The 12,585-nt window shown below is 55.0% G+C and overlaps 1 protein-coding gene across 1 annotated transcript; it reads right to left on the reverse strand.

Moving 5' to 3' along the window:
- Positions 1-5,336: 5,336 nt before the first annotated feature.
- Positions 5,337-12,067, reverse strand: LURAP1 (leucine rich adaptor protein 1). The gene is made up of 2 exons (XM_031969196.1): positions 11,737-12,067; positions 5,337-7,803 (listed from the first exon to the last, which is right to left on the reverse strand). Exons 1-2 carry the CDS (start codon positions 11,947-11,949, stop codon positions 7,282-7,284), a joined length of 735 nt encoding a protein of 244 aa, XP_031825056.1. The 5' UTR covers positions 11,950-12,067; the 3' UTR covers positions 5,337-7,281.
- Between the last annotated feature and the right edge of the window lie 518 nt (positions 12,068-12,585).

The raw sequence follows: 12,585 nt of genomic DNA on the forward strand, positions 1-12,585 counted from the left end.
CCTCATCAAGGACCCCGCTGCTTCCCTCTTCAAGCTGGCTCGGGCCGGCTCCTCCTCTCAAAAAAGGCAGGCGTCCCCGGGCCCCAGCAGGGGCAAGGCCGGCCTAAGGCGCCAGAGGCCCTCCCCATCCCCGGGGGGACCTTCAGGTCCCCATGGATCCGACAGCCCCCGAGTCTGGCGCGGGGGCGGGCCTCAGAAGGGCGACAGCGGCGGCGGGGCCAGCGCATGGAGGCGCCGGGGAGGCAGGGAAGGGGCCCCGCTCGGGGTTCCCAGCACCCCGACAGCAACAAGGCCAGGCACCCGGGCCCTCGGGAACTGCCCACCCAAACGCTCCATCAGAGGCCCAGCCCCAGGGACTGCCCAAGCTCCCCGACACTGAAGGCCGGACGGAGCGCCAGGGTCCGCTTCTGGGTCCTCAGCCCCCTCCCGCCCTCAGGCTTCGGGACTCTCTCCCTCTCATGCCCAGGCCTGGCCGCCCCTCCAGGACTGGTGTGGGAGCCCTTGGGGGATGGGCACATGGGGGAGGGAGTCCTGCCCCCCTGAACCCCCCCTCCCCCCCGACCCCTGAGTCCCCCCCTCCCCCCCTCTGACCCCTCCTCCTTCAGCCACTAAAGCGATTTTCCTACGCCTGATCCCATCACCTGGGATCATCCCATCCCGGCCCAGAGAAAAGACAAAGGCGCCCTGATTGGCATCCAGAGCCCCTCCTCCCCCGCCGCTGCCCCAAGCTCGGGGACCTTCTCTGGCCGCGGGCCCGGGGCTCCCCCTCCCCCAGCCCCGGTTCTGGGGCTTCACCGTCCCCTCGCACGCACACAGCAGGCGCTTAATCAGTGCTTGCGGGCTGCAGGCCTCCTGGGGGAGGGGTCCTCGGCGCTGACACTCCAGGGGCCGGCGGGCCCCTCCCTCCCCGGGCCTCCGGCTCCCCAGCAGCAAGGGCCGCGTCGCCTCCCCCGCCTCCCCCCGTGGCCTCAGTTTCACTCTCGGGAACAGGCTCCCGCAGCCTGCTTCCGGTCCCGGTCCTGATCCGCTGCCAGGCCCGGATCCGGCCCCGGGGGGTCACCCTCCCCGCACTTCCGGCCCCGAGCTCCCGCACGGCCCGGTTACCGCTTCTCGCAGCCCGCATCTCCCGCGGAGCACGAATTCCCGCCCCCAACGGTCCCGGCCAATCGGGTGGCGGCATACCCAGCGCGGCTACCCATTGGCTGCGTCTCCGGCAGGCGTCATTGGATGGGGGCGGGGCCGAAGGCTCGTTGGGCGCGAGGGAGAGGAGGAGGAGCCAGTGCGCAGGCGCAGGGGGGTTGTGGCTTTCCTTGCAGAAAGCTCCCTCGCCCGCGGGCTCTTGTAGGCCCGGGAGCGCTCGTTGCTGCCAGTTCGCGCCCCGGACGGGACAGAAAACGGAGGACGCCTTCCTTCCCATTCCCTTCTGTCTTGCATCCCCGCAGGCCCTCGTGGGACCCGAGGAACCCCTGGCACAGCGCGGGAGAGAGTGGGTTCTGTCCCTCCTCCGGCGCGCCCCGCCCGTGTGAGCCTCCTGGGAACGCGCGGCCTCCGCAGTTCCTTACGCTTCCAGAGCCACGTTGCGGAGAGAACCGGCGAGATCTCCCGGAAGCGGGACGGCTGCGGGCGGCGGCTCGGCCGGGGAGGGGGAGGGGAGAGGGGAGAGGGAAGGGGGAGGGGAGAGGGAAGGGGGAGGGGAGAGGGAAGGGGGAGGGGAGCGTCTCTGCCCGAGTCTCCGCTTCCCGCCCGTGGTGCGTGTGTCTCTGGCACTGCCCGAGAGAAGGCCGGAGGGCTGGGTGTTCCGGGCCCTGCCCTGCTCATTCTCTTGCACGTCACTGATGTTCAGTCCGAAAACGCCGAGACTGCGGTGGGGAGTCAGAGCGCCTGTTCTTCCACTTGCCACCTTAGGACCCTGAGTACTTCATGTTTCTCTTTGCCTCCGTTTAAGAGTCAGAATTTCCTGCGAAAGGAAGTTGGTCCTGCCGGCTATTCGTCCATTAGTCTTATTTATATGTTGTCATTTTCTGGACCAAGGGATTAAAGACTGGAACAAAATCAAAGATTTCCAGAGATCTTTGATATATGATTTAGAAAAAAAATAGATTTGTTGATAGTTTTGTTGACAGGGAGCTGTATCACTCCCTTCCCCCTCTCAGACACACATCCCTCATAACGTGTTGTTTTTTTTTTAAAAGAAGAAAAATAAATCAAACAGGAGTTTAGGAGACTAGAAAAGTATTCCGTTGAAATGATGACTGTGAATATGAATTAGGCGGGCCTGTCTATAAGACAGAAGAGAACAGCAAAATGGATTTGAAAACATCATCTAACAATGTTTACAAGAAATTCACTTGAAATAAATATTTACACAGAATTGAAATAAGGGACTAAAGCAAATATATCATTGTGCTGCAAAATTCAGAAAAACAGAGGTAGCAAGCAATTTCAAATGAAAAATAGTTTAATTAATTAAAATAATCAGAAACTATATTTTATTGAAAGATGCTACATGACCGAATGAATGACTTCAATGAATTATTCAGTTCAACGAATTGTTTAAATACTTAGCATGTATACAACGAATGAATATCATCTAAAAGGGAAAGGGAAAGCTAAGCAAGTTACAAGAAGAAATAAAGAATGAAACTTCAACACTGGGAGATCACAGTTTACTCCTTTCAGAACTAGACAAAACTAATTATCTGACTGCATATGATGTTCCGTACTCATGGAACCTCTTCAGAGCATTAAGGGGAAGTGTCATCTAATCTCTCTTCTTTAAACTTGTTTTTTGAAATTGCACAACATTCATTCCAATAGTTTTATGGTTGTTCTTAAATTTATAGTTATAGTTATTGCATAAATTGTATTCCTAGCATTGCTTACAGTTATCCATCATCTTTTTTCACACTCCTCTGTTCCTTTCTTTCTTACAGAACAATAACATTCCATTATGTTCATGTGCCAGTTTATTTGCCAATATTTCATTTCCAATCCCCCTTTTTTTTTTTTGCTAACGCAATTGGAATTAAGTGACTTGCCCAGGGTCTCACAGCTAGGAAGTATTAAGTGTCTGAGACCAGATTTGAACTCAAGTACTCCTGACTTCAAGGCTGGGGCTCTAGCCACTGCACCATCCAGCTGCCCTCCAATTCTACAGAAGTATTACTATATTTTGGTGAACATGGAACTTTTCTTTTTTGTCAGTTACTTCTCTGATCCATATGCCTAGCAGAGGAATCTCTAGTCAGTGCCTGGATATTTTAGTTACTTTCTTTGAATAATTTCAATTTGCTTTGCAGAACAGTTGTACCAAATATGGCTCCTCCAGCAGACCATCAGTGTGCTAGTCTTCACAATTTCTCCAAAATCACTATCTTTGGTCATCTTTCCACAATTTTCTGAATGTGAAGGGTTATTTTGATTTTCATTGCTCTGGTTATTAGTGATCTGAACAGTCTTTCCGTGGTTGTTGATAGTTTGCAATTTTGTCTTTTGAGAACTATTCTCATATCTTTGCTGGGGATCAATAATACTTTAAATATTAAACCTCAGTCTCCAGCCTTTCCTCTCTGCTGTATGTGGCAGTCTTATCCAGAGTGCTCTCTCCTAAGTTTTCATGGCATTATTCTCTTTTGGTCCTCTTCCTGCTCCATCCAGCTCTCTGTTCATCACACACCTAACTACCTGTCTACAGGTCATCTTATTTAGGTCTTCTGGGAATCCTGTGAAGTAGATACTATCGCTATTCTCTTTTTAGAAATGAGAAAACTGAGTAAGACAGAAGTGAATGACTTGCCCAAAGTTACACAGCTGGCAAGTGTCTGAGGCAAGATAAGAATTCATTTCTTTCTGATTCTAAGTCTAGCCCTAAACACACCTCATTTCAGTCTCTCCCTTGAGCTCCAGGCCTATTATCACCAATTCCCTACTGAACATTTCATACTGAACAGCCCAGAGCGATCTCAAAATCAACATACCATATTCAAAACAGAATTCACTACCTCTTACCACTCCCTGAAACTCATCCCATGGGAGCAGCCAGACGGTGCAGTGTGGAGTCAGGAGGACCCAAGTTCAAATTTGACCCCAAACACTTAATACTTTCTAGTTGTGTGATCCTAAACAAGTCACTTAACCCCATTGACTGCAAAAATAAGAAATGGGAATAGAAACTCAACCTTCTACTAAACATCCACGGCACCACCATCCCCCAGGTTCAGACCCTCAGCATTATTGCCTTACTCCCCCATCCAATCAGTTACTAAATCTATTCCTTATCCCTTCACATATTGCATGTTCTATGGATGTCTAGAAATATAGTGAACAGTCAATAACTAATAAGCACCTACTATGTGCCAGACATAATGGAAAGAAAGTCCACGTCCTCAGGGATCTTACAGTCTAATGGGGAAGACAACACATAAACAAAAAGCAGAAAAGGTGGGGGAGATGCCAAGGAGTTTCTCACTTACTGCATTTAAAAAATATTTTGAGGATATACTAGGACATATTCAACATATATAGGACTGCTTGCCATCTAGGGGAGGGGGTGGAGGGTGGGAGGGAAAAATCAGAACAGAAGTGAGTGCAAGGGATAATGTAAAAAAAATTACCCTGGCATGGATTCTGTCAATAAAACGTTACTATAATTAAAAAATATATATATATTTTGAGTCAAGAGGCTTCACCAGGGGACTTCGCCAGGGGAAAGTAGGTTTGACATGGACAAAGTGAAAAGCCTCTGCCTTAAAGAAAAGCCTGTTGGTGGGGGAGGGGAGGCAATAAGTTAAGTGACTTGCTCAGGGTCACCCAGCTAATAAATGTCTGAGGCAAGATTTGAACTCAGGTCCTGGAAACTGCCTTTTGAGGAAGCCCATTCCACTCCACAGATGGCCAGAATTGGTAAATTTTTCCTTAGTTGTGCTTCTCTATAATTTCTCCACCTGGATCTGGGGCCAAATAGAACAAGGCCAATGCTTCAGATATTTGAAGGCAGTAAGGCAGTCACTCCACCTGCTCCCACCCCGTTCCTCTCTCCTCTAGGAGGGTTGAATGTCCTCAGTACTTCTTACATATGGCCTGGTCTCCAGTTCCTCACCTTCCTGACTTCATGCCTCTCTTGAGGCTGGACTCAACTGGGGAACAGTTTAAGGAGGGGGAAAAGTAAACTGAATGATGGAGAGGTGGGAGATGGCCGAGTCAGGAGTTGGTGGGGAGGAATGTGACAAACTTGTCTTCCAGCATCTGACTCCACCTGATGCTCAGAAAAGATAGCAAAGAATGTCTGCCCCAGCGGCCCGCCTGGGCCACAGAGGGAGCAGCAGTGACCTCTTCTTCCCCCCCCCCCCCCCGCCCCCGCCTCCTGCCAGCAGCCTGGCTGGGCCACAGTGGGAACAGCAGTCACCGCCCCGGCGGCCTGGCTGGGCCACAGAGGGAGCAACAGTGGAGGTCAGAACCCGGGAAAGAAATCCCCCTGCCAGTCATAACAGGGTAGGAAAGTGAGGGGAAAGGGAAAGCTCTCGTGCAAGTGCTTGCCATAGTTAATATCTCATTTGATCCTCACAACAGCCCTGGGTGGTAGGTGCAATGATTATATTTTACAGGGAAGGAAACTGAGGCAGGAATGAAAAGACTTGCCCAGGCTCACAAAGCTAATCAGTATCTGAGGCTGAATTTGTGCTCTATCCACTGGCCCATCAGCTGCGTCTGATGACTGGATGTCAGGACGTCTCCTGTGTGCTGAGGCTCTGGAGTCTGTCAAGCTTTATGGGAGCCGAGTTTATGGCAGGGCAGTCTCCTTTATTCTCTCCTCCATCTATCATGAAGACAAGTTGATTTGTCTGGGCCACTTCCCCCTTCCACAGTGGCAGCTCCACTCAGAATTAGCCTCATTTGCTATCAAAGCAAAGGGAGAGGAGATCTAGGCTGAATCCTGGCTTCCCATCCTCCCTTGGGCACCGTGGCTTCGGCTTCTCCCCCTGCCTTAGTTTACCTTTTGCCAAGCCACTACGGGAAATTTATGGACAGAGGTTCTTTCTCCAATCTGTAGTGCCCTCCCCGACATCCCACCATTCTGAGGGGGGCCTAGAGTTCTTCAACCATTAGACAGAGACAAATGGACACACAAATCAGAGACAAAGACACACACAAACCAGAGAATAAAAAACAAGAGACATGTGTTAAATGGACCAGAATCACAGAGATAAAGACACCCCATGAGCCTCAGCTTTGAGAAAGTAGACAAAGAACCTTCAACTTGGCAGCCGAGACAAAGGGAGACAGAGTTGGAGGCGCACAGAAGACAGACAGGGCAGTGGGCAGCTGGTGCCATGTGGGCAGAACAGGCTCAGGCAACAATGGACTTTATTGAAACTGAGTATTGTGGGCCTTCTTCCCTCCCCCTCTCCTCAAATAACCTTACCCTCCCTCCCCCCAACTCTGAGGCTCAAGCACTGAGACTGGACTGAGATCAAGGGTCATGAATTGGCAACAATCGGGGTACGGGGTGGCGGGAGAAGAGGAAGCTCAGGTACATCCCAGGCTGAACCACTGGGGCAGAATTCTGTACCTCCGCCCTGCCCATCAGCAGAGAGCGAGGGGAATACTAGCACAAGGTTCTTCCCCAACAGTGATGAGGTGGAGACCAAGAGGAAAGGACACTGATAGGAAATCTCCAGAGAGCTCATGGAAAGGAAGGGTCTGTCACTCCCAGGAAAGGCCAAGGAAAAGCCTGACCACTAGGAGGTGATGCTGACCCAGTCTGGTCTCCTGATCCTAAGTCAATGGGAAGAAGTAGCTCTCAGGTGGTGGGTGTGGGGCCTCCTACCTTCTCCACAGAGTGTGATGCTATCCCTGATGCAGGGAAGAGGGGAGTTGTCACTCAAAAATCTAGATGACTTTGTAGGGAAAGGGGAGGCACTTCCACCCCGACTCCTCCCACCACCATCTAATGGCTTGGAAGGGCGAGCAATGTTACTCCTTCTCTGATGGCCATCCCACCAGCCTCTCCTAAGTCGGGCAGGGCCTTCACCAGGCCAAGGTTGCCATCTGGCTGTCTTCCCGAAGGAGGGAGACATAGGAGACAGCCTCTTACTGGGGAAGAGTTGGGGAGAGGGAGGCTGGCCTGAGGAACATCTTGGGGTCTAGTTTTCTTTCCCTAAGTCTTCAGATTTTCAATTGAAATTTAAAGCCAAAAGGAATCTCTGAACCCAAGCTATCTCCCCAGTTGGAGAATAAGAAAAAGGGGACAGACTCGGGAGAGAGCAGAGGCCTGTGGGGCTGCTACAAGAATGTCACGTCGTCCTGGCACTGTCCCCAGTACCAGTGGGCCCCATAACCGAGGCCAGTCCTGGCAGCCTCAGGGACCTCATCTCCAGGAGGCTTCCGCCCCAACCTGGCCCCCGACACCGAGTCGGCCTCTGTCCAGGGCCTCTCCTCTGAGGGAGACGCCTTTGCCCAGGCCACGCTAGGGGGAGTATGCCGGGGGCCGGCCTCCAGGAGCCCCTCATCGTCGGGCTCAGCCCCTGAGGCCAGCGTGTCCAGGTAGCTGCCGATGGAGACGCTGTCCAGCCGGTCTACGGCTGTGGTGCTGGTGGGGGTAGGGTCAGGCAGGCTCTCCCAGCTGCCTCGGTGGGAGCAGGCCCCCGGACTGCCCCCCGTCAGGCTGTATTGGCTGCTGGTGAGGCTGCTGCAGCGGCTAGCCAGGGCACCCCGCTCCTCCAGCAGCCAGCGCACCGCCTCGATGCCCTCGTTCACCATGACCAGCTGCTGCAAGATCTTCACGTCGGTGGCTCGAAGGTAAGCCTGGAGAGAAAGGAGAGGAGGAGGGCTGCAGGCCCAGTCCCAGAAAGTGGGACCTTAATAGTAAAGGCTGCCCAGTGGGGCAGGTCAGGAAACAGCCCCAATTCTGGAGCCCGGAGTTATAAGTGAGCCACTTCACACACTCACACACACACTCACATACACTCACACTGATTCAGTTTTCTTATCTGAAAAATGATGGTTCTCGGGCTTAGGAAGTTCTTCCTGCCGAGCAGCCTCTGTTGGCCTTTTGGGACTTCTCCCCCCCGTACCTGGAGCCCAGCAAGGTCAGGCTGATCTGTTTCACAGGACAGCCCTTCAAATATCTGAAGACAGTTCTCTTGACAACATCACACAAACAGCTGATGGCTGGTTCTAGAGGAGGATGACGAACTATCCTCTATCCCTGCTCAGAGGCCCACTTTCACACCCGCTGCTGGGTCAGATTACCATGCAATTCATGGGTCCGGGAAGTCTAGGGAAACTTTATTGTGTGTCTGTTGGGTTAAGGTTGGATTTGGGGGCAGGGCACCAGGAGTCACAATTGACATCTCTAGGAGGATCGGGATGTGTAAGGGGCAAAGGTAACAGCGAGGCTCTCCATGTCTGGCCTTGGGAGATCCCTGGTGACTGGGCAAGGGCTGAGTGGGCTGATGGGGGGCAGGAGGAGGCAGCCGAAGGGTTCCCCAGCTTGGATATGATCCTGTGGAATATAATAGGGATGGGGCAGAGAGAATGACTCACCAACCGTCAAGTTGTCAAGTCAGTGGCAAGTCAGTTACCTTTGTGGTGTCCCAAGACCCCTGGATGTGACTCTAGGGCTCGTTGTAGGGGCTAAATGAGAGGCCTCCAGTCTCAGGAGGTGGCCAAGCCTGGAGTAGGAGGACAGTCCCAAGAGCCAAATTTCTGGTGGCCAGAAGGAACATCACGACCCCAAAAAGGAATGGGCTGCCTAGGAAGGTGCTGAGCTCCCAAATATCCACAGGGCCAAGAGAGAAAGGATTCTGGTGCAGGGCCAAACTAGACTATAAACTTTGGGAAGAGGGCATGGGATAGGGGGCTCTGAGTCCCCCTCCAGGGAACTCTACAACAAGCATGATGTTTCTTGAATCCTGGGCCGGGCTGCTGCCCAGGTTCTGCCCCAAATAGGGAGCCATACAGATAGGCCAGGTAGGGTCAGGGTGACAGAGAACACTTTGTTGTTAATCAGTTGTGTGGGACGCATTTGGTGTTTTCTTGATAAACATTAGAGTGCTTTGCCTGATTTGCCATTTCTTTCTCCAGCTCATTTTGCAGACGAGGAAACTGAGGCCGCCTGCATTATTTTAATGACTTGCCCAGGGTCACCAGCTAGGAAGTGTCTAAGGACAGATTTGAACTCACAAAGGTGAGATTTCCTGACTTCACTGCACCACCTAGCGGCCAGAGAGAGAGAACATAGCCTCTACAGAGTTCTAAAAACAGGCCCCTCAGCCCCACCTGAGCCAGAGTCTGTATGAATATGGATGGCTGCAGGGGATGGAAGGTGGAGAGTGACATCACTGTCTCGGTCCCCAGGGGAAAAGCAGGGGTTCTGCTTCCCGCTCCCAACCCCCTCAACTCCCACTAGGGGGCATCTGGGGATTCTCAGAGAATGTGGAAACAGAACATCCCAGCCCAAAGAAAGCTGGGAATTCACCGAATTAGATCCCCGTTCTACAGGGCAGGATGTTCAAGGTCACTCACCTAGGAAGGGTCCCAGCTAGGTCACACCCCCCTCCCCTCCTCTCCGCTCCGTCTGCCTCCCCCCCCCCCCCCCAGCCAGGGCTGGAATATTCTCTGGTTGGGGCAGGAGTGGGCGGACTCCTGGGGGGGAGGGATAGGAATGCCCCATCCCCTCCCACCCCTCCCTGGCCCACCAAGAGGTCACTTCTGCAGCAGCATCCGGACTCTTGGTCAGGAAGGGAGGAAAAGGAGGGTCCTGTGCCAGCCTATCTTGGGGGGGACAGCTGGGTCGGCAGATGGAGGTACTGAAGGGCAGAGCCATCCTCCCTTCCCACACACAGGTTTTGGGGGAGGTAACAGGGAGCCTTAAAGGGCCAGTGCTCCAAAGTCACAGTCTCCAAACTGGAAGGGACCTGACAATGGCAGGTAATCAGGGCTCCTTAGACCTGGAGTGAAGGAAACTACCCCAACTCACCAATAAGGGGCAGAGGGGAATATGGGTCCTGTACCATCCTCCACAGTCACAGATTAGTGGACATTGGTAGGGCTTGACTATTCTCCCACGCAAGGGGCTAGGAGACGATGAGATATAGAATGTCTGAGTCTCAACCAGCTGGGTCCCTGGGAAGCCAGATTGGGGGTTTGGGGAGAAACTAGAGGAACAAAGCTTCCCATTGCACTCCCCACAAGCAGGCATCCTCATGGGGACCAAAATTCAAAGACTGAAAATCTCCCTTCCCCTGACTCTATCTTGTCTGAACCCTCCTGATACAGGGAGAAGTTAGAAAGTTAACACTGAAGGGGAAACAGCCTGGGACGAACATTTCTATGTTCTATGTAACCTCAGACAAGTTTCTTTAGGGCTCAGTTTCCCCATCTGTGAAGTGGGCTAACAAGTGACTCTCAGGGGGTCGGGAGCGGAGAAGTGCCTTGTAAACTTTTCTACAGAAATGGGGGCTACCACTGTTCCTAACTCCCCGAAGTCATCCTGGACCGGAGCCCAGCGAGTTCCCTCCAGGCAGCGCCCTGAGTTTCAGCTTCCCACCTCTCTGGTGGAAAGTCCCGTGATGCCAGAAGAGGCCAGTCTTCCGCGCATCTGGCTTTGGACGGCAGACTAGAGATTAACGGGGCTCTCTAAAGGCACGAGAGGCTCTGGGCCGGCCGGAGAGCTCTCCCTTCTCCCCCTAGGCCAGGCCGGCTCAGCCCGGATCCTTCAGAAGAGACTCCGGGGTCCCCCGAAGGCCACCAGGAGGCAGTATAAGCAACCACCAACCTAAGGTTTTCACGGGCCTCCCCACTATTCTCTCCGCCTTCCCTCTAAGTTACTGAGGAAAACGGAGATTCTTGAGAGTTGCAGGGATCCGTCCAAGGTCAGGCAGCGGGCGAGTGGCCTCCCCGGGCCTCCCATTCCCGGCCTCGCCGCCATGCTCCGCCGGCCTGTTTCTCGCTCGGAGAGCCTGGGATGGGGAGGCGGCTCTCCAGCTCCTTCGGGGAGCCCCGGCTTTTAGCGGAGGCCCGGGTGGGGACGTGGGAGTCTGGGGCACCTCCTGCCCCACCCGCGGGGGAGGCCGGGGTCGGCTGGTGGCTGCCCTTGCCGCCCCTCCTCACCTAACGCAGGGGTCCCACGAACAGGCGGCCGCCAGGGCCTGGGAAGCGGGCGCCTGCCGAGACAGGAGGTGGGCCATCCCAGCGGCCCAAGAGGCTTCCCGGGAGCCCTGTGTTAGGTGCGAGCCCCCCCTTTTTCAATCCTTTGCACAGAAGAGCCCGGCTCCCGCCGAGGGGTCTCGTCCAGGGCCCTACAACCTGCTGCCGGCCGGCATTTCCATCCGGGCCAAGGGCAGCGGGGGTGTGGGCCCCAGAGCGGGATCCGGGCGGGTGTCTGGGGCGTGAGACAGATCCCAACACCCGCCTCGGAAAGGGAAAGCCTGATCTTTTATCCTGGAATCAGACGAGGGAAAAAACGGGCGACGGAAAAAGCTCCGGCCCGTCTTTTCCTCGGCCCCGGGGGCGGAGGCCGGCCCGGACTCGCATTTACAAGCCCCCAAAGCCCCTTCCTCAGGTTCGGCGCACACCTGGCCGGGCTCTGAGTCCGTGCACGGCGGGGTGGGGGCGGGGGATCCGGCAGGAGCATTACCCACCGTTGGGTGCGCAGAAACGGCGGGGTGGGGGCGGGGAGCGAAGACCGGCTCAAGTCCGCGCGTGGGGACGGGGCAGCAGCAGAGACGCACTCACCAGCTCCAGCCTGAGCGCCGTGACCTTGTCGCCCAGACCGAGGCCGGGGCCGGGGCCATGGCCGGCTTCGGCTCCTCGGGGAGGCGGTAGCAGCGCCGAGACCGGCTCTCCCTCGCCCCGCAAGCTGCGGAGCAGCCCCTCGGGCGTCTTCCGTCCCACCTTGCCTTCCACGTCCCGCAGATCGGGCGCCGAGCCCTCCGGGGTCCCCTCCATGCGGGGGCAGGAGGGGCCCAAGATGCTTCGCTTCCCCCGCCCCCCCTGCCCCTGCGGGGCGGGGCCACCGGACGCCTCGTTCCCACCCGCCTCCTGGCTCTGCCCCTGCCGCAGAGAGGAGCTTCAGATCCCGGAGCCCGGGGGAGGTCTGCAACTGAGGGGCGGGGCCTGAGGAGCGGCCGGGGAGCGCTCCACATAGACGCCGAACCTGGCTTGGCCCTGCGAGCCCGGGCCAGGTGCGGGGGCGGCCCCGCCAGAGCCCGGCTCGGCCCCTGCGCAGTTATTTTAGACTTTCCCGGGCCACGGCGACTGTAGACCGGGGCCCTGGGCTCTATCCACTTGCTGGAGCCCTGGGTGCAAATTCTGCCTCGGACAGGAGGCAGCAGGATCCTCGGCAAATCCCTTCCATTGGATCCTCGAGACAACCCAAGCGATGTTAGTATCCCCATTTTACAGCTGGGAAAACTGACGCAAACAGCAGTCAAGTGACTTGTCCAGGGTCACACAGCTAAGGACAAATTTGAACTCAGGGTTTCCAGATTCAAACTACTAACAACTAGGACCACCTAGCTTACCTCAGTGAAGTTAATAATTACTGGGGTGCCCTCAACTCACTGTTCTAAAGGCACCGTTCTG

Source organism: Sarcophilus harrisii, chromosome 4 (assembly GCF_902635505.1).
Source record: "Sarcophilus harrisii chromosome 4, mSarHar1.11, whole genome shotgun sequence".
Taxonomy (NCBI): Eukaryota; Metazoa; Chordata; class Mammalia; order Dasyuromorphia; family Dasyuridae; genus Sarcophilus; species Sarcophilus harrisii.

What these genes read in the sequence shown, in the direction of transcription:
- LURAP1 (XM_031969196.1), bottom strand. Translation starts at nt 11,949, where the DNA reads ATGGAGGGGACCCCGGAGGGCTCGGCGCCCGATCTGCGGGACGTGGAA. An exon ending in CGGCGCTCAGGCTGGAGCTG is followed by an intron (nt 7,804 to 11,736) that starts GTGAGTGCGTCT and finishes CTTTCTCTCCAG; the next exon opens with GCTTACCTTCGAGCCACCGA.